At 39.1% G+C, this 22,100-nt stretch overlaps 1 protein-coding gene across 8 annotated transcripts in view; it reads left to right on the forward strand.

The window, feature by feature from the left end:
• Positions 1-21,872, forward strand: part of LOC108691960 — a 213,390-nt gene extending 191,518 nt beyond the window's left edge. For 5 of the 8 annotated variants that reach the window (XM_018199951.1, XM_018199950.1, XM_018199952.1 and 2 more), the window contains exons 4-7: positions 2,257-2,473; positions 8,372-8,526; positions 8,781-13,829; positions 14,018-14,927. In XM_018199951.1, coding sequence (XP_018055440.1) covers positions 2,257-2,473; positions 8,372-8,526; positions 8,781-13,829; positions 14,018-14,908 — 6,312 coding nt within the window. In that variant the 3' untranslated portion in view covers positions 14,909-14,927. Of the gene's footprint in view, positions 1-2,256; positions 2,474-8,371; positions 8,527-8,780; positions 13,830-14,017; positions 14,928-15,691; positions 15,840-18,304; positions 18,555-19,981 lie in introns of those variants that run through there. The other 3 variants (XM_018199954.1, XM_018199955.1, XM_018199956.1) reach the window with 3 other exon arrangements.
• The last annotated feature ends 228 nt before the right edge of the window (positions 21,873-22,100 follow it).

Here is a 22,100-nt window from a genome sequence, read left to right on the forward strand (position 1 = left end):
GTACTTTATTTTCTGTGTGCCAGCCACGTGGAAAAAAAAAACTTTATTACAGACGTATCTGTTTCTGGACATTTCAAAGAGTTTGCAGTATTAATTTCATTTTCTTCCGATGTAATAATACGTCCGATTATATAGCGGTACAGTAACCTATTATATAAAATAATTTTATGTAAAACCGGGGGAAACATTACGTGTACTAGCTGGCTCGTTGGCGTGGTAATTACAGCCAGCGCAGCGCGGTTTTATTTTCCCTTTCGAGATCGTCTAATCAAGAGGGAGAAAGAAAGAGATAGACTCTCTCGCTACGTTCATCCAGGCACAAGGGAACGGGTAAAAGCTATCGTATTAAAGTCGTTGCTGTCGCAGTACGGCGTCTCATTTTGCGTCCGAGAAAAAGGATTAAATCGCGGTTTCCGCCGCCGGTCGCCGGTCGTGATTACCTCGCGTGCAACGGGCGGCGTGTGACGGGAAATAATGCCGTGGAAAGCGGCGGCGGAGCGTGTATGCACTCTCTCGGTGACGAGGATTATTTAGGTAGTGATGCAAACACCTTGCGTACATAGCCTCGCTCGCACACATACATGTAATCGTACGACGTAACCGATGTAACCGCAACAGTACAGCTCGAGCGCGAGCGTGAATAAAAAAAAGGGATTAAATTTTCGCGCGTGATACATATATGCCTGCAGGGATTTCGTTTTGCAAAGAATGCGGATGACTTTTGAAAGGAGAAAAAAAACTTTATTTTTCACCACATCGCATATACGTTTGCGGTACTCAGTAATTTTTATATGGTAATTTTTTATAGATATTTTATTTATATGATCCATAATATTTGTCCTTAAAAGATTTATCTTTCCGGTGGATGTCACAATTATTGCTCTGTTCCTTCTCAATAAAAAAAAAAAGTCTCATCGATTCGACAGTAAATTATAATTCTTTAGCCTCCGTGTATGTGTTCGTCACGACGGTACATCTTTGATCTGCAATATTTGTAAGATGGGTTGTGTCACAACGCAGATCCTCCCCCTTTTCTCTCCTCGGTATTGCGAGTGGGCGTGATTAGCTAGTAAAGTGATCGTCGCTGATGAGCGTCTCACCAGAAGAGGAATAAATAATAGGCCAGTCGCAGAAAACACGTTCTGATTAAACCGTTGGTGTGCGTATGTCATTACATCGTCGGCGCGACGACTCGTTGGATTCTCGATGATTCAAGGCCGACCGCCGCATCGTCACAAGTGCTATAATCTCATCGCCGTATTTGGATCGTTCTTAATTAACCTGCCAGGTATCCTCTCATGCGACGAATTCGCGCACGTCTCCTTTTGGCAAGATTCAATGATTCACATCCATCACTTTCGCGTGTATCCTCGAATATTACCAGTTTCTGTCATGAAATATGTATTTAGTTTGCTCTACTCGGAGCTTTTAATTTCATATTTTATAATTCAATTTGATTTACCTTACTCTTGAATTTGAAAATAGTGCCAAATACCACGCTGCCTTTTCGTCGTTATTAGTTACTTCGCTTTGCGATCGATAATCGTTGCGACGATTGCTGGAAAAACTCCACGACAATTAACATTTCGCGCAGCGGGTTTTACGAATATTTCTTATATATCAAGCGGTATGATCTTATTTACGACACACTGGTAATGGCATCGTGTTTGCGGTCGTAAATTGCTGAGAAACGTCTCCCGAGCTGACAAGTAACACGGAGCCATTATGGGCATCGGCCTGCGGCCTTCCAACTCGGACGCGTTTTAACTTCGCTCATAGCATCGCGCATCGATCATGAGATTCATGAGCGTCGTCAGTCTGAGGCCATCGACTCTCTAAGTCTTCCTTTCTTTCTCTCACCTCTCCTCTTTTCGTCTTGTACGATTCCTTCTCGCTCACTGGTATCGATATTCGCCAATTATAGTGATTCGTTCGATGATCAGACAGAGACAAAGGAAGTCTTTTTATTTTTGCAGGATACGCTGCGTATTAATATGCTAATTGTGAATAATAAATGCCACATTCCATATATCGATTAGTCAGATTTAACCGATGAAAGATTCTTAGCGAAATCCTTGATGATTTCGACGATCGACCTCCAAATATTCTAAATTGATACTCTAAGTAGACCCCTAAGAATATCAAAATTCTAACTAAGAGACATTCGACTTTCTTCATGTGTTTCAAAGTTAGCTCATTACACTTGGCTGCGATACGATCAGACGAATAACGAGTGGCACATTCTTGTTATTTCAGGTTGCGACGCGACCTTGGAGCCCGGATCAGGGCAAGACGCGGGAGATGACCAAGCTTTGCAACCATAAGAGAAAACTTCTGCTGCCGGCTGCAGCCGCCAGTCCTGTTGCGTCCTGTACGCCGGCGGTCTCGTCGTCGACTTTATCTTCTGGCCCGACAACGGCCTCGATTCACGCGAACGCCGACTCGCCCACGTCGCCGGATAAAACCAGAAAAGGTAAGAACACGTGAACCAGAATAATTGAATTATACTTCGAATGAAAGAAATCACTACCGGGCAAAAAGCAATGTAATGAAAAAGTATATACAATAGTATAAGGAATATATTAAAAGCGGAAGACAAAAGTGTTGTTTTATAACTTGTGAGTTGAAATTAGTTAGTAAAGAAAACAGAAACATAATGAAAGCTGTAAATATGAATGGCTTATGTAATATTTTCGTCTTGATAGTACGTCGTTTTTTTACTCACAATGATTATATATTCTATAGAATAAGTATTTGCGTCAAACTTCTAGATTTTCTTTCGAGTTAGGCAATCGAATGATTGATCAAAATCAAGATTCTTTCATGCTCAACATTCGTTTTCATAATCCCGATGATTTCGACAGGTCAAATTCTATGGCAAACTTTCTCTCATACTCACACATACATACATACATATGTCGCGGAACTTTCTCTATCGATCTGGCGTATTAACAAAGTTTTCTGTCAAGTCGGACGTTGAACCGGCGCCATAATCGCTGAGACGTTTATTCACCGTCGCGTGGAAACACGTGCCAACTTTTATTGGAGGAAGACCAAAAGTTTTTCCACGCCGTCAAGTGAGCCATGATCATTAAGGAAAAAAGTCGACGGTAGAAGAAGGACGACGAAATTGCGGCATTAGCGAAGTCGGTTCACTCACTCCTGTTCTTTCTTCGCTTCCTTCCCCCCCCCCCTCTCCCCCACATACTTCAGAATCGTCCTTTCTTCACCCGCTACGTTGGCATTAAAGCTCAAGAGAAGTACGATGGAGGGCGAAAACGGGGTGCAGAGCAGGAGCAGGGCGGAATGATGTATCACCGTAGCCGCCAAACTCTCCACCGAATTTCATTACCAAATCCCATAACCGACGTATCCCATCCCATCGCGCCGTCACTTCTTTTCCCACCCCATCTCATCCCACAATTCACCATCTTCCTTTTTCCCTTACTTTCCGCGCCGTTAATTAAGCGGTTGTTGCAGGACGCGACGGACGCGTTCCCGGCCATACCTCTACCTGTACTTCAAATTGCGTCGGCTAGAAATTATAATCCGCTTGTAGATTGAAAGCCGAGCGCGGCCGTGTCGGCGACCAACGGTTATTAAACTTTCACCCTGCGCGCGTCGTAACCGCGCGTTTTAATATCATTCACAGCGGGGCTGGAAACACGCTTCGACGTCGAATTATTCGAATACAACAGGAATATATTTAAATCATAAATATATTAAAAAAAAAAATTAATTTGTATGTTGTAATTGTCAACTTGTATGCTGTAATTGTCGATTTGTATTTGTAATTGTCGACTCTAATATTATAGACTTTTATTGTCAGTACCGATTAGAATAGCGTAGCATAATATTGTATTGTTTTTTCTACGATTTTTAGAAAGCTTAGTCTACGATAAATAACGCATGTTTTCGGTAATCAAAATGGACTGATTCGCTGCATCTGCTCGCAAATAGATTAATATGATGCATTTAGTTAGATGTGGGCACACTCGTCTGTAGTGTTGTAGGGAGGCTAGCAGTTTCGCGTTTGCATCTGGAAACCTGGGATTGAAGTTTAACTCAAGTTTACGGTCGGTGTGCGAGGTAGGATAATACGTATACGTCGGTCGCGGTGTTTTTATGGGACTTTATAGGGTCGTTTTAACATCGACGCGCGCGCTCGCGCCGCTTCGATTCCAATTCTCCGGTGATATAAAACGACACGCTCTGGCTAGCAGAGTTGGCTTTTTTCCCTACTTTTTCTCCGGCACGCCGTCAGGGGTTGCTCGCGATCTGCGCAAACACACACACACACACACACACACACACACACACACACACACACACACACACACACACACACACACACACATCCTACAACAGGAGAGAAGAACGGTGAAGGGAATAAGTAGAGAGGTTCGAATGAATCTTTATCATCGAACGTCGAGCTCCAAGTTTTCATAACGCGCTCACTCCCTGCTGGGAGCCGATTTAATTCCCCCTTTTTCTGATTTTCAGTTTGACTTGCCGGCTTAAGAGGGAGGGTCTTCGTTTACGTACGATGGATTATATATCGCGTTGGGAGTAGGAATGATTGAAAGTCTGTTTCAGTTTTATCGGTCATAAGAGCGAAGTAGAAATTGCAATTATTCGAAGTTGGTAATTTATCAAAAGTAAAAGTTTTGCAATACGTTAATTGCATTATTAACTTCTTTCGCATAATACGAAATATTCAAATTCTAATTATTTACATTCACTATGTAATAGATAACATTTTTAATAGAATATTTAAACAATTGTTTGCGGTGATTTAAAATATATACTTTTAATTATTTTAAAACTCTCTATACATTTAAATAAGGGCAAATAAAATATTAAATGAAATGTTTTCACTATTAGGTAAATGTAGTTCAGTCGTTCAAGGCTTAATTAATATAATTAAATTCAACCTCATTACCCGATTGGAAATGTCAATAGGCATATTTAACGAGAATCATCACGCGTCATGTAATTGTTAAATCGATCGTAACACCAGTCTGTTCAAATCTAGGGCGCGGTTTACGCGATTTTTTGTCGCCCTAAACAATTTCCTCCGTAAATAGTTTCCCCCGGAGCTCAATCGATCACTTTTGTCCTCGGCGTCGACGTAGTACGCGGCAGTTACAGTAACATCCCGAGAGCACCGAGAAGCGATTTTACGGGCGACGAACTCCAATTCACCGCCCTATGCGACAGCCACCCTCTACCGAGTTTTCGTTGCAGGTGGCAAACATTTAAAAATTCTTTCAGTGTGGATTTCGCTACACGCGAGTGTGTTGGTTTTTGTTGCTTACTGAGAATATCGTGTTGTGTAAACAGATTACTACCCCCGTTTGACAGGTTTATTGGGTTTGTATTCTTTTCTGAAGACGTCTGTTTACATAGGATGTTCCTACGAGAAATAATCTTCTGTTAAGGAAGTAAGTATAGGGGTGAAATGAAATAAACACAATCCCACGCAAGATGAAAAGGCAAATTTCAGTTATAATGAGATATCTACAATTTAAGATATTATATAAATGAATGGGGAAATGAAAGCGAAGAAAAATCTTGTAGAAATTTTATGTAAAGAATTAACATGAATTAGTCCAATTGCATTAAAAAAGATAATAAATCTTAAGATATTTCTTCGGCTATATTCGTCGTAGCGATTCGACGCGACCATCTCAGATCAATCCGTCGTACCTTCTTATCGTGGCGACGATCAATAAAGACCCGGGAAGAAGAAAGAATCCGTTCTCCCTTCGCTGGCTGTGACGATGATGACGACGACGATGATGACGAGAACGAGAATGTTACCACGACCGGGTGCGGCTGATGGTAGAGGTAGCGATGGTGGTGGATATAAAAAGAAGAAGTGTAAAAGAAGCCAGGCTATAACCCCTCTTCTGGAGGGGTTGTTGAGGGAAAACGCAGTGGTGGTAGACATCGAGTTGATAAGGGTTAATTTCGTACGAGAGGAGAACGGAGCCACGGTTGCGCGCAAGCAGGAGAGGGGAGGAGAGAGAGAGAGAGAGAGAGAGAGAGAGAGAGAGAGAGAGAGAGAGAGAGAGAGAGCAGAGGCAGCCTTGCGGTCCAACTGCGTCCGGTTGTGATTCTTGCGCCTGCCCCGGGAGTGATGTTCGTTGCCTCGGTGGAGGATCCTTATTCTTCTCTCTGTTTTTCCCTCGGGGCCACCCTTGCACCCACTTCCGTCGGTTGGTCGCGCAAGCGCATTTCGATCCCATTCTGCTCAGTCCGCATCAACGCCTTGGCGTAACGTAACGGCGTGATCTCGACGGATTTTTATGCTCGCATTGAAAAAAGTCATTTCGCGAGAAAACTGAAGCCAGAACTCGAGAACGTAGACTTACAACGTTCGTCTGCCTTGTAGACATAGTTACAACGACCGACGATGCCATCAGCGTTCTTTCTTAATAATGCTGCGTCTGTGAGACCAATATGGAGTGGATTTATTCTACAATTTTACGAATGTCACCTTTACAGGTGCAGTATTCTAGCTCGTGCGGTACTAAGTGAGAATCCTGAAGGGATTAGAATTATTTACCTACACCTATGTTAAAATTCTTTTTGCGCTATGTGATAATAAATTACATTTCATGTAATTAATTTTAAGAATTTAATGTTTCAACAAAAAAATATATTTTTAATTAAGATAATAAGAAGACAAAGACAGACAGATAGATTCATCGCCAGTATAAATTGAGTTTCATAAAATTGATCGTTTATTATAAGCAAGCTAGCAACGAATGTCTTAACGAATGTGCTTAAGTGAGTAAGGTGGCGTTTAGAAACAGCCGCAAACGACGAACTACATCTTCCAATTACTACGTCGCCCTCTTTCAGCGGGGTTTAACGACGAGAACGTTTATTGCTCGAGCCATTGACTGCAGGCATTCCAAGTCGATGGGGAGACGTTACGCGTTCGCGTGAAAACCCCGGAAGCCACAAAATAGATCCAAAGATTTTACGCAAATCTACCGTTCTCCCCTTGAAAATCGGGTTAAACTGCCGTCGTCAGGACGGACAAGTTGCCTTACTGCCATCGTAGATTCATTACTATCCTCATCACCCTCCTCTTTTGCTTTCGCTTCTCGTCGTTTTCGTGCTTCTCCCTTTTCGCCGAGAATTATTCGACTTCTCTTCCTTGCGTCAATCGGCGCGCATGGAGAATAATTATTCTCTGTAGGCTTACAGATAAAAGATCCCCTTAGCCTATTGCCCTGCTGAATACCTTATCCCTCCTGCTTTCTAACACGTCTCGTAAATCACGATAATTCGGAAATGTCGATGGCCCCCGCGGCGGTTCTTCGGCGGTGAATATGCGGATAATAGCGGTTCAAGCATTATAAATGAAGTTTCGTTTCAGAGAAATCTTTCAGAAATTAAAATATTTTTGATTTTTGTATTTATATGAATTTATTTTATATTTTAACATACAATAGTATTTATTAGTAACGCAAATATTATACTTTTTTCTATATCAGTTTTATTATTATGTAATATATTATTCGCCGAATACTAATTTTAATATCTATCTTACAAAAGTTTAGTATATAGTTTTCAGAATTTTTCCAGATAAAAATATATATTAACTGTACTTTAAACCTATATTTAAATTATTAATATGTTAATATTTTCTATTATTACAAATTTCTTTTTATTAATTTACTTTTAATGTACTTTTAAAGCAATTTTTGAACAATTTTGAAGCTGTGCGCGGAAATAGATTGAAATATAATATGTATTGATTAGAAGGAATTTTAATTAGGGAGGTAAATTTATTTATAATTTGAATTATGAATCCGATTATCTGTACCTGTTGCAGAATAATAGCTTGTTGTGATAAATAATTTTTATTATATGAAAAATATTTAATACTATTGCTATAATATTGCTCTAATTATTTAACTTAATTACATTGGCTGAATTGATATTCTATCACGCTTCTTGATCTATTACCGACGATATTTTCATTTCGCAAAAGATGTTTTCCGGAATGATAATGAGATTGAGGAAAGACCAACACTTTCAAAAAGCATGGGGAGTTAAAGCACGGAAATGTCGAGCTAAATACGATTTAACCTTGCGGCAAAATTTCAAATGGAACACTTGCTTCATTAAGAAGCTTGGAACGTCGTCTGAATAATAAGCGAGAAAGCCGGCGGCGCGGGATTAGGGCGAATAAGTCGTATTTTAATTTCTACAGCGCGCCGAGGACTTATCGTCTTTCACAATTGCGCTCCGAACAGGAAAAGCCTTTGTCGATTCAATTTCAAATAGATGCCGGCGAATCGAAGGTAATTGGATTCTGGTTTATTAAGAGATATTTTATTGGTGTGCGCAGATGGTCTCAGCAAGAAGAAGAAGAGGAAACTAGGAGGCATAGGCGGCATTTATTCCGGCGTCTCGGTTTCGCAACTTCTGGCACAACGGGAGAGAGCTATTGCCGCGGTTGCGGCATCTGGAGTTCAAGGTTCACCGGTGCCTAATGGATCGCAGGTAATTGAGTCGTAGTTTTAATTGAATCGCAAATTACGCGCCTCCTTTTTGAGTCAGCAGTTGTGCTTTTTGCTGAACGTTTGATACAATATATTGAATAATATAAATTTATATTTTACTCATTTAAAAATTTTTTTTAAAAGTCAATTGTTCAATTGTAATACGAATTACTAAACATCTTATCTGATAAACATTATTATCTTTATATCATTAGCATTTATTCAAGTATTTAAATATAATTATTTCATTTTTAGGTATGGCCAATCGCGATCCCAAATCTACAAGTTCAACAAAACGGACAACAAATCTGTCATCAGTCTTTAAGTTCGCCTTCTCAGAATCATGACGTGAGCAGTTGTGCGAGAAATCCTCAGCAGAGGTTAAATCAACATAATATGTCAGGCATGCTGATGAGTAACCCGTTGATTATGAATCAACAGGGTACAAATTTTAATAATATGACTCAACAACAACAGCAGCTTTTACAGCAGCAACATCAACAACTTATACTACAACAGCAGCAGCAGCAGCAACAACAACAACAACTCATTCAGCAGCATATATCGCAGCAACAGCAACAATCGCAGCAGTTGTTGCCGCATCAGCAACAGTTACAACACATGCAAATTTTACAAGAACAGCAGCAGCAGCAGAATACTGTAGTAAATCAATTAGCACAACAGCAGACGCCTCACTACATTAATCAGTTAAATCAGCAGTCATTACATGTAATGCAACAACAGCAGCAGCAGCAGCAGCAGCAGCATTTAAATCAACAGCAGCAGCAACAACAACAACAAATGCATTTGCAGCAAATTCAAAAGCACAATATGCAACAGCAACAGCATTTAGTTCAGGAAGTGGATCAACAACAATCGGCAAATTACAATACTCAACATTCTGTTGAGAATTATGCGCATCACATGCAGCCGTCACAAATATCAAATCAAACCGTCCTTCATCCGCAATTACATCAACTTCATCAACATCAAATGCAACCACAGCAGTCGCAACAAAGTCAACACGCTATGCAATCTCAGTCGACGGATCCCTTTCAGATGCAGATTCATCAGCAGTTACAACAGCAGCAACAACAGCAACAACAGCATCAGCAACAAATGTCGCAAGTGTGCATTCAGCCGCAATATTCAAATCAACAATTGAATCATCACTCCGTAGACATTATGCAACAGCAACCAGGTTCTGCTGTCATGAGCAATATCAATACTATCGACCTTCAAAATAGGCATAACCGAACGTCGTCAGTTGATGAAGATCTAAATGCGAAACAGTTTCAACAGCAGCAGCAACAACAACAGCAGCAACAACAGCAGCAACAACTTTTATTACATAATCATTCTATGCAGCGACACCATGTAGTTCAAAATGGTGGTTTGCCTAATAATCCTCATGAGAATGTTCAGCGGATGTATGCTCAGAATCAAGTACAATATCCAGCACGGAATTTTGATTCTTCGAAGGGAACGAATACGGATGCTAAAATGGGACATCAACAACAGTTTCTGTCCAATCATACAGGACGAAGCCCGAATGCCAGTCACACCGTTGAGGTGCAGCAATCTGGTATGGGACCAAACGGGCAGTCCGGCAATATGCATTTTAACAATAGAACACCGCCGTGGCAACAAAATCGTGCCACGGTTGCATCCCATCAACCGTCCGTTGTCACGGGTCAAAATGTTACCTGCAATTCGTTTGACCGTGTACCACCGCTTCATCATCACATTCCACAGCCTTCCAATTGGACGGATGAGGCTGCACGGAAAAAGGCAAAGTCGAATAAAATAATAGTGAAGAAACAGCGGCAGCATGGTGTCGCTGAATTGTCGAGAACGAATAACGGATTAGAACACTCGACACCGAGTCCAGTAGATGAATTCAGCGAGAACAATCAGCAAAATAACAGTCAGATAGGTTCGACATTCAACAGCAATGGCCCTTCGTTCCTAGAGGACCCCAGCGGGTACCTCGCTCAGCAAACGGCGTTGCTAAACAGCACAATATCACGACAGACCGGTGTTAGTAGTTCTCAAGTGGGCATGTTGAACAATAACTCGAAAGCATTATCTCAGAGCAATCATGGTATGCATATGTCTACTACTTATATTCCTCAACCAAAGCCTTCCTGTATCGCCAGTCCCACGAGTACCTCGTCATTCGCTTCCGTAAAAAATCACGCAACTTCACCGGTTGTTGTACATAGCAGTATGACACCGACATCAAGCAGTGGCACGGATTCTGAGAGCAGTCCATGTCAAGGTTGTGTCACCAGTGCCGACACACAATCCTATATTCAAGATCAATATAAGCATCAAATGCAGCGACAGTACCTGATGCATACGGATCAGCGTGAAGATCCTGTTACTTCGTCGACGTTCGGCGAGCGATATCAAACAAGTAATCAATCACAAGCTGATTCCAGACCGATACAAGGTGGTACTGTGAGCACCAGTCATGGATCTCCTATCGGCACGAATAGTCCGGCTAATTCGGATACACCAGCAGCCTCGACACCTGGAATTTCGCAGCCGGCAACCCCGCAAAGTCTTATCTCATCGCAACCAGCGACACCACATAGTTATTCGCAACCGCCGACACCTCATTCACATGTTTCAGGCCAAATGCCATCTCAAACGCTAACTCCACAAGCGCAACAGCAATTGTCGCAATCCTTAATCGGCAGCATTCAAGAACAAAGATCAGAAACTCCAAGTTCTGGTACAATGAGTTCCAGTGGTATTCCACCTAGCACGTCGCCATCACAAATGTCTTCTTCTACATCAGATAATTTAACATCACAAATGAAACGGCAAATAACTAGGCAAAATTCTCTAGATGGCTATCAACCTCATCCACACACCATCAATGCGGTCTCCAGGATACCCATAAATACTTTTAGTGGAACATCATCCGTGATAACAACTATGGCAAGCGGTCATACAGTTAGCAGTAATACGATTACATCTGTGTTAGCTGGAAGAGCAAACACAGCCACTGTTTCCATAAATACACCATCTGCGATACCGAATCCTGCTATACCCAGTCTTCTACCGAATAAGATACAGCATCAGGTACAATCTACGGCGTTGACAAATATGCCGGGTACTCCAGTTACGACTCACTCCCCTATTTCACTTAGTCAATCTTCGACGATGAATGTGTCTAAATCACCACTTGAAATGGTTCAGAGCGTTGTTAGTAGTATACAAGTACCTCAGACGAGCATAAACTCGTCGTTGCAGCCGCAAACGCAGCATCAACAGCAGCAGCAGCAGCAGCAGCAACAACAGCAGCAGTTTCAGCAGCAGCAGCAGCAACTTCAGCAGCAGCAGCAGCAGCAACATCAACCACAGCAACAGCAACATCCTCAAGCTAATGTTCAAGTTCATAACGTCCTTACTTCAGGTGGTATATTGAAACATCCTGCTGGATCGACGCTACCACCTGGTCATATATTGGTATCCAGCGGTGGTCAACTCATAATGGCGAGTACTGGATCGACTATCAATGGTGTGATGGCGCCTCCTCCACCGAAAATCATTTCTAATGCTAATTCTATGCCACCGCTGTCAGTGTCGCCGATGGTTACTAGCGTGACCGGAGCTGTCAGTCAAGTAATCCCCGCGGTGGGTGTAGCTCAGCAAGTGATAGGGCAACCCACAGTGCTCGTGAATACTATTCAGACTCCAGTGTTGATTCAACCTAGCGTAATGACGATGGACAGTATAGGCCAAAACGTACAGATACCACATCTGACGGTTGCTACTGGTAACGTTATACAAAACACTCAGTCGATTATTGACGCTAATCAGGACGTATCTAGGACAGTCGGTGCCAATCAAGGCATGACGGTAAATCGACAACCAGCACTCTTATCGCCGGAATCAACGATGACCAAGAAAAAGGCGTATAAGAAACGAAAAGCGAATCCACAAACCGTGGCGTCAATGCTACACATCGCTTCGTCTCAGCAGAATGCTGGTATGTTGATGCAGTCGCAATCAAATTTCGCCCAGCAAAACTTTCAAACTCAGAGCATAGGTGGACCCATGCTCCAGGCGTTAACTATTGTGCCTGGTAAAGGCGGGGCACCGGCGCAGCTTGTAATGAATGGTCAGACCGGCGCAGCATCCGCGCAATTCAACGCTCAACAAATAATCACGAATCCTCAACCAACTCAGCAGATAAATCTTCTTCAACCGGTGAACTTATTAAATGGCGCGGCTGGAATGGTTCAGAATTTTCCCACTATTCAGCAATTTATCGTGCCTGGTTTGGGTAGCATGGTAATGTCTGCAGACGGAACGGCTACGTTATTGCAAGATACGGGTAATATTGGGATGCAGTTTCAGATACAGAATGTTAATGGCCAAAACGTATTGACGCCGGTACAAAGTCATAGTGGTATATTCAATCCGAGTCAAAGCATATTGGCCGCTGGTCCAGCCGGTATGGTCATAAGAGCGCCGCAAGCGACTGGTGGAAAGATAATTCAACAGCACAGTCCAGGAGCGCAGTTTCTTTCGCCGAATAGTGGCCAGTTCCTAGTGAATGGTACAACATCCTTCGGGAATCAACTGAGCCCGATAGTTGCCAATGTTAGTCCGAATCAGCAAGTGACATTTAACACCTCGCAAGTAAGACCGTCAAACATGCAAGGTCAGCAGGAATTCATACAGATGAATGGACAAACACTTATGGTACCTTGCGCGACCGCACAAAACATAGCTGTCTCATCAGCGTCGAATCAACAAAATACAACTTTTGTTCAACAGAATACAACGATTGTACAGCAACAAACGACCATGGTCTCGAACAATCAGATACCAAATTTTCAAAGCGCAGCTTCTAATGGCGGACAAACTGTCGATCCTTCTTTAAATCTCGATAATCAGTCGTATATTCTGAGTTCCGGTATGATTCAGGGTAAAGCGGCGTCATCTTCTCCGAAAAGCGGCGTAAATTCGCCGTCATCCGATCAAAATGTCGAACAACAGCAATATGTGCTCGCTAGTAGTAGTACGACTGTCGTGGAAAAAACGGCTCAACAAAACGAACAACACAGCCCGTTGATGGCGAGACATTCTGTATCGACGCAAACCGCAGGGAACCAATCGAACGTGGCGCAATCGACGATGATGCGGCAAGGATCTCCTCCCGACACAACCACTCATAGTCCAGGAAATAGTCAGAGGTCTAATAGTCCGGCTGTGGATACTACTACACACGGTGCAGCATCGCCAGCGCCTCCAATTACCGCTAGACATCATTCATCGTCTACGGTAAAGAATAATTTAAAGCAAAAGTAGTTTATTTAATGATCTAAAACATACATTTCATCTCTTGAGAAAAAATTTTTTGGATTTTTTATTTTATCTTTTTTATTATTGTAGCAAAAAACAAGACTTTTATCTCGATAAAAGAATAATCATATTCATTAATTTCCATATCATGCGCAATTTATTTTCAGCCTATGGTTCATTGCGTATCGAGCAGCGAACCGGACTCAGGCGACACACAGGTAGCATCGGAGGATTGGAGAATGCAGGGTATCGCCACCAAGGAAATTACGTTAAACCAACCGAGTTTACACGGAAAGACCTACGTAGAGTCGACAGTGACAACTGGGATCCAGGTTGGTACCCACGTAGAGCAGGTCAACCGTCATCTAACTGTAATAGACATGCACCAGCCGGCTGATACGACACACCCAGAAAACACATACGCTGACTCACAGGAGCATATGGACACTTCATCACCAAATCATTCCATTAATTCAGACACAATGGACCACTCTACCGTGGAAGATCAACTAAACGTCAGTAAAGAAATGACGGATGTTTCCTATTCGGAGATCGAGGTCAATCCGTTACCAATCATAGGTCACGGTCATTACCAGCCAATCCTTTATCATGGCCAGCATTATGTCCCTAATGCGAATGTTTATCGACAGCAAGCCTTAGTGCCAGATCATTCTCATTACACTATGTTGCCGCAAATTAACGGCAAATTCGACGACAAATCGTGCGTCGATAGCAATCGTGTTAATACTCAAATCGTGCAACATGTCATGGAGCAAGATGAGATCGAGCAAAATTCCGAAGAGAAATCATTGGAACGATCAAATACCAGCGTTCCTTATTGTCCGCAGAATGTTGACTATTCGCAAAAATTTGTTGGCATCGGATCATCCGGCTTATATCCACATTTGTATAATTATAGGTCTGACCCTAATGGTATTGCTGTTGTTAATTACACACCTAATAAGCAAGCCTATATTAATCCATATGTTTACAATCAATTCATATATGCGCAAGAAGGCGATGATGCTGAGGAGAGTGACTCATCGTCGGATGAATAGTCGCACACCTTTCTTTTCGCGCGGGCTATAAAATTCATATTAATTTTGTAAATTGAATTCAAACGATACCAGTGGCATTATTAAGTTGCGATTGGTTTATATTTGATAATATTAAGTTTGTAATTAGTTTGTATTTAATAATTTTTACATCCGCGCTGTGGCGTGAGAGCGCATACGCTGGTTTATTCGTAGCGTTATTATTTAAATCGTATATTATTGCAATAATGTAATTGTATTATTAATCGTGTGTTGATCGGATTAATCAGGAAATTATTCCTTTTTATATAACAACGAAAAAATAAATTTTTACTGAACAGTATTTTCTGATAAAAGTTATATGATTCTGAACATATACCTGATGAAAAATTACCTTGCAACATAAGCATGCGTAAACAAAGTTTGAGTTTGTTCTCTTTTGGTATCATTATCATTTGCATGTATCGATAAATTAAATTTGTCGCGTGATTTCTGCATTAAAAGTATCGGAGACAAAGAACCAAAATACTATAACTTTCAAATCTTCCAAGTAAATTTCTTTTCTTTTAATTTTGTCTTTTATCGTTATTTTTCTATCGTTTCTTTTCTTTGTCTAGATTAGAATTTTGCAAAAAATGCTCTTGTCTCCTGTGCTTGACCGGAAGAAATTGTAAAGTTCTTGTGGACCGTGATATGGAATTTGAAAAAAGAAAAACGATAGTAGGGCGGCATTGAATGATACACTGAAATGATATAAGCATGCGATTGGTAGGTTTGTGCCTGAGTTGATCGAGTTGTATTTGACAGATCTATACGTCAGAGACATTGAAGCAAGCCGAAGGTGTGGTGAGCACGGTGAGGTGCGAGGGCAGGGAACATGCCCTCGGCCGCGGAATCAAGCGAAAGCTGGACTCCATCCATTCCATGCATTCTACTCTGCATGAAGACCAAGATGGTCAGTATTGTATGGTACTCTTAGATATTAATCATATACGAGTAGTCTCGCTTAGTAGCAAAAAATATTCTATACAAAGAAACTTTAACAATGACAAGCAACATAGATTTATAATAATACAAGCTTTTAAAATTTTTAATAAAGTAATATACTGTGATTAAATATTTTCATATATTTTGAAGAAATGTTAAATATTTTATTGAATTATATTATTTTGTTAAGAAAGAAAGTCTCGTAAGAAAGTTTCTTTGAAAGAATATTTTTTATTAGTTGCTATTTTTGTGACAGTGAGAAACATGAAACATCGATCGTTGTTTTGTTGATTCATTCGTATTAATTTTTTAGTTTATCTACGAGAGAAAGACGATGATTTCCGTTGCTCTTTGTCATTAAATAATTATCGTACGAATGTTACTATTAAGAGTGCTTTAACTATACAACTTCGCCATTAGTAGAATCAATAATTAAGAAACGTGCTGTAAATTATCAAATTATCATTTGTATTATTCAACTTTGCTTGCCTCTTTCATCGAAAATCATTTATGCCATCATTTTTTTGCTCGCTGTAGTAATTTATTTATTAATATATTATATCGCTTATATGCATGCTTAGTAATATCATTGCATGGTGAAATACACGCCTGCTGCATTGAAATTGCTTTGGTAATAGTTTTTTTTTCACAATATTTAGAATTTTGCGCACTAAACGCAGGCGCAAAAGTGGGCTGAGAAAAATCGCTTCCCTCTTCATATCGCAAGATATTAAGCCGGAAAAATGCGCTATTTTGTGCGAATTGAGCAATCGGAGTCGAGTTCTCCGAATCAGTCTATGATATCGACTTATTCATTGTAACATCGCATTATTAACCATGTTAACGACAAGTCGAGGAGAGCAGGTAAGTAGCGTTAGCACTAAAAGGAACAGAGACTTTTCGTTTATTACGTACAAGTCTCCAACGAATCGCTTGCGGAAATGAAGAAATAACTGTTCTGACATTTGTAAATAATGTTTTCGATGATTTTTTTTGCGTTTACTAATTGGTTGTCAGGTTTGTTAATACCATTACCCTCACAATTACACTCTCATCCGAGTGGCCAAGGGGCTTAAATCATACGTTCATTTCGGAAGGGGTGTGGCTCACTACCGTGTGTTTTATTTCGACATACCTTGTACATATACATCCTCATGTTTTACGTACAGCAGCATGTGCATATTTTCGAGGATGGAAATTTTTTTCCAAATTGTTCCGCAATGATTAGGAAGCATTTACAGTTAAAATAACGAAAATATAGTATGAAAGATAACTCAGGTATTAATACTGAAATACAGTCAGTTTACGTATCTATAATGGCGTAGAAAATCCAATTGTTCCACTATTTAATACGGGATCGTGCTCAAAATTGTATAAATTACCTTAAAATTTAAATTTTTTATTCCCGTACTAACGGAATTAAGAATAATGAATGTTGATAGTGCTTGTCTGTAACTTGAAAACCTAATTCTGACAAATAGCTACTCATTCGAATGATATGTACAGATAAAGAGATACCTTGCGAACAAATAATGGAGAAGGGAATTATAGAATGAACAATATTCATTCGACAAAATCATTGCATGTGCTCGATCCATCTGATATTTCATTCTGCCTCTGATCTCGCCTACCATTGAATGAAGCTACTAATCATTTTTAACGAGCACACATATGCGAGCAAGAAGCACATTATTGCGATACTACTGGACAAGTAGTTGAACCATCAGTTTCGAACATTCTTTTACGACACGCACCATAAGCATACCGGAACATTTTGCTGTTATGCGTTGCACATTTTTAATTAAAATCAACAGATGTAAGAGAGGGAAATTACGCCATGTTGTATATATTTACACGTACATTTATATTCATCATGTACAATAAAGTTGAGTCATTTTTTAAGCAACAAAAATTTCATCAATTATTTCGATCATAGTAAATTTGTAAATTATGCCAACAGCATTTATAATCAATACTGCATGCTCAATATTTTAAAATATTCGATTAATCTTTATATGTTAGAAAAGATTCGAATAAAATTAAAAAATGAGTTTCTGTAATAATGCATATCGAAATAGAATTTTTAATTTTATAAGTAATAATAGTAAAAGAGCAGCTTGTTTTAATAAAAGATAAACACAGTGATATGTTATTATATTATTATAATAATATATTAGATTTCATTATTAATTAATCCATAATTTAATATTAATTATATTATTAAATTTGGTTTATTAATTAATAAATTAATATTGCAATCTTTACATTTTCAAAATTATACGACTGCGTGATATAATTTCCCATCTAATATCTGTACAAAATTTTTTTTTTTTTCGGAGATGGGCTTTCTTTATGTTACTTTCTTTTCAATCGCGCAAATCAACCGAGATGATTAAAATCTGAAAAACACCGTGCCTTCTTTGGAACCTTCAGTAGCAGAGGCAAAGGACGTAGACGACGGAAACCAATGGAAACTGATGGTCGGTGACCTAGTGTGGGGCGCAGCAAGAGGAAGTCCGGCCTGGCCGGGGAAAGTCGAGTCTTTGGGCCCCCCGGGTACTATGACAGTTTGGGTTCGGTGGTACGGGGGCGGGGGTGGTCGCACCCAAGTCGATGTCAAGGCTCTCAAGTCCCTCTCCGAAGGCCTCGAGACGCATCATCGCGCCCGTAAAAAGTTTAGGAAGTGAGTCAGCCACCCCGACAGGGATGAACTATTGAAAGATGAGAATCTCTTAGAGACGTCTCGTTATCTTTAATAGATATCGCGTTAACGCAAAAATATATCGAGGAGGAAATAGAACGGGAGATGCTTGAGTATATCTTTTTTTATATTATATTGTTTTTTTCTTTTTTACGTTTGGCATTCGATCCTAGAGCTGTGACACAGGCACGTTAACTTATTATTTTATTTAGAGTTATTCAATGTTATAAAAGTGGAGCACAAATGTCGCTTTCCTGGGGCTGCATAAGATGCACGTGATGTTATATGAATTTTAGTTTTACATTTTAATTAAATACAATTATATATTTTTAAAGAAAAAATAAAGAATGGTAAGTGCTATACGAGATAGATCTTCGTGAATTTAATACAAGACATCCATTTTTTTGTATCATATTATATGGTGAAAATAAGAGACAAATCATGCTTCATAGAATCTCTTAATAATGGATTCATTTTTAATAAATCTCTTTCTTTTAAGAAATTTCTTATTTTTGATCGTGACCGTATAGCATTTATTAACAAGCCAACAGCCAATTAAATCTATCCTGTATAGTTTATTGCATAGCAGTCCAATATTCTTTTTGTTAACTTGTCAAAGAATACTGATACTTTTATGTACTAGATTTTACTATATTAAGTGGTTTTATGCCAATCTCAGTCATCTTTCTTCTTATTCCCCTTCCTCTTCGTATTAAGGATGTATTACATGTATGTCTAATAACAAAATGAAAAAAATTATGAAAGAATTATAGATTTTTCTATGTATTTAATGTATTTGAAAGTAATACAAAAAGTTTGACTGTGATATAGAACCTGGATCAATAATTATTTCAAAAGTATATATGTTTTTAAAAAATAATTAAGATAAAAATGAAAAAATTTTCATTTAAATCATAAAATTGTATTGTCATAGACATTTGACCTATTAAACTATTTCATATGTATACAACATTTATTTTTATACAGAAATTAAAAAGTATAAATTTCCAATTTTTATTTTATTAGTGCATTTTTTGCATAAATTATACTTGATACATCCTTAAATATGTAGCTATGATTTTATAACAGTATTCACGTAAATATAAGTAAATATAAGTGTTAACAATATTTAATCCATAAAAATTTTCTTAAAAAAAGTATATATTTTTCTATATGTAATTAATATTTATGTGATTTCTTTTTGCCAAGAAAGTATATTATAATTAATGTTTAGCTATTTATTGTGATAAGTGATTTAATTATGCTTGACAGAAGCTATTTAATCGCGATTTGTTCAGCTTTTAGATCCTAATTTTTCTTATTCTAATCGGAATCGAATCGCACGCGCGGTCGCTGGTAATCATTTATACTAACTGTACGATTTTCTCGTTCCTCCCCTATTTTTCTAGAAGTCGTAAATTGAATATGCAATTGGAAAACGCGATACAAGAGGCGATGGCGGAACTGGACAAGATGACGGAAGCCTCCAACGACCAGAAAGATACCAAAAAGTCGCCCAAGGTGACATCACTACCAGCGACCAGCTCGAAGAGTGTCGGCGCCGGAAAATCGGAGGCCAAGAGATCATCGAAGAGAGCCGTGGCCACTGTGGACCATGCCAAAACCCAACAGAAACAATGTCGATGATCCGTGTCGATTACGATTGTTTGATAAATATCCGCAATCAACAACTCTCGTTGCCTCTCATAAATCGCGAAGTATCGATAATCTTCGCGCAGCAATGTAATTAGTCAGCTTTTTCAGTTTAATAAATTATTAATAATTAAATAACAAATCTACACGAAAATTACACGTCCTATAAATTTACCAATACATTTCTGTTTGCGTCAGTCAACAACTGTAAATCACAATCGTGAGCATACATAGTGCCCGGTTGCAATGCGGGTACAATTTAGTGCAGCTGTGATGTGGATTCTATTACATGTAACGAATCTAACACGAGAGATGAAATTGAATCTATTGGTGCAGAAATACATGATGCTACGATGCTATATTAATATGATACGAAAATAGCGTCGTCGATAAAAGCGTTGCTTTAGGAATCATCTTAAAACAACGCGTACTAAATCTCGGTGATTGCTGTGATCTGCTGCATCCGAGCAGTCGGAATTCTAAAATCATTACGAGGATTTTTATCTTAGACCAAAATATTATACAATTTTACTCCTACATGTTAAAATTGTTTCTTATAGCTTAATCAATACGCTTTGGGACATTCCGTCTCTGATCATAATCAAAAGGCTCGTCTGATGATTTTATTAAATCGAGAAAAGAATTTTCGATTACTTGGATGCAGAAGCGACGGCCATGGAAAACGTGGCATTAAACATAGAACTGTATTGCGATAGTGGCAAGTATTCTTTCCTGTAAATTTATCAATACAAAGCCTAAGCAACCGTAGCATCTATTGCAACATCTTTAACGTATTCCGTTTGTAACAAATGACATCCGTTTTTAATAGAAAAAAAAAAACGGTCAGGCATGTAAAATTATAAATTCGAATAATCAATAGCGACATACAGGAAATATTACGGCCGATTCACCAAAAATAGGCCTACAGCATGCATTCTTAGATAATTTATAACACACATGTATGTAACCACAAACAGTAAATAGAAAAGCAATAGTTTCTCACAGGCGTTTTTAAATTGGTAGAGAAGAAGATCACACTTATCAATACACAGACGAATAATTTATCACATGATTATTTTATTCGACGAACGCTCGTCTATCGTTTTCTTTATTGAAATAATACAAAGAATGGCGTTTTAAACGCAAACTTTTTATGATAATGCATATTGAACGATTTCCCGGTTACTGTGCGCGGTTTTTACAATTTACACGTGCGATTGGGAGGCATGGATGTTTCCTGAAAATATGTACTCGCCCACGTATTCGGGCGATCGTATAGGCAAACGTGTATTTTAAAAAAATATTTTTGCGAACGAACCTTCATTACACTATCCGTAGAGAATAATGCATTTTTTTAGAAAGCTATACACAGTGGATTGTTTTACTGTGACGTTGTGCTACAGGCTCGTTGAACCATTTTAAACTTATATGCGTCCACAGGACGCTTTTGATCTGCGCGATCATTTTTTCTTAAACAATGTTCCTCGAACAACGTTAACCTGAAACACGCTGCGACTGAATAATTCATGATTTAATATACGGTGGCGAAGCGGTGGTAAACCGCTGCAAAGTTTGACATCCGGTGTTTTTAACGATTAACATAAGTGATTGTTCTTTAATGACGTTTTAAATTAACTAGATTTTTTCAGAACATACAACAAATTTCGAAATTCCTAGATTGTTTTGAAAAGTCATATAGTTTTAATCAAATAAATGCAAGTCAAATAAAATTTTGTAATAAGAATTAAAATATGCTATCGATTTTTTAGAATTTCTTGGGAAAAAGTGGCTCTGAAATAAATATTTCGATTAAATTTCGTCTCTAAGAAATATTATGTAATTGTTTTCATAATTGCGTGATGCATTAATTTGGCA

Source organism: Atta colombica, unplaced genomic scaffold, assembly GCF_001594045.1.
Source record: "Atta colombica isolate Treedump-2 unplaced genomic scaffold, Acol1.0 scaffold55, whole genome shotgun sequence".
In the NCBI taxonomy this organism is placed as follows: domain Eukaryota; kingdom Metazoa; phylum Arthropoda; class Insecta; order Hymenoptera; family Formicidae; genus Atta; species Atta colombica.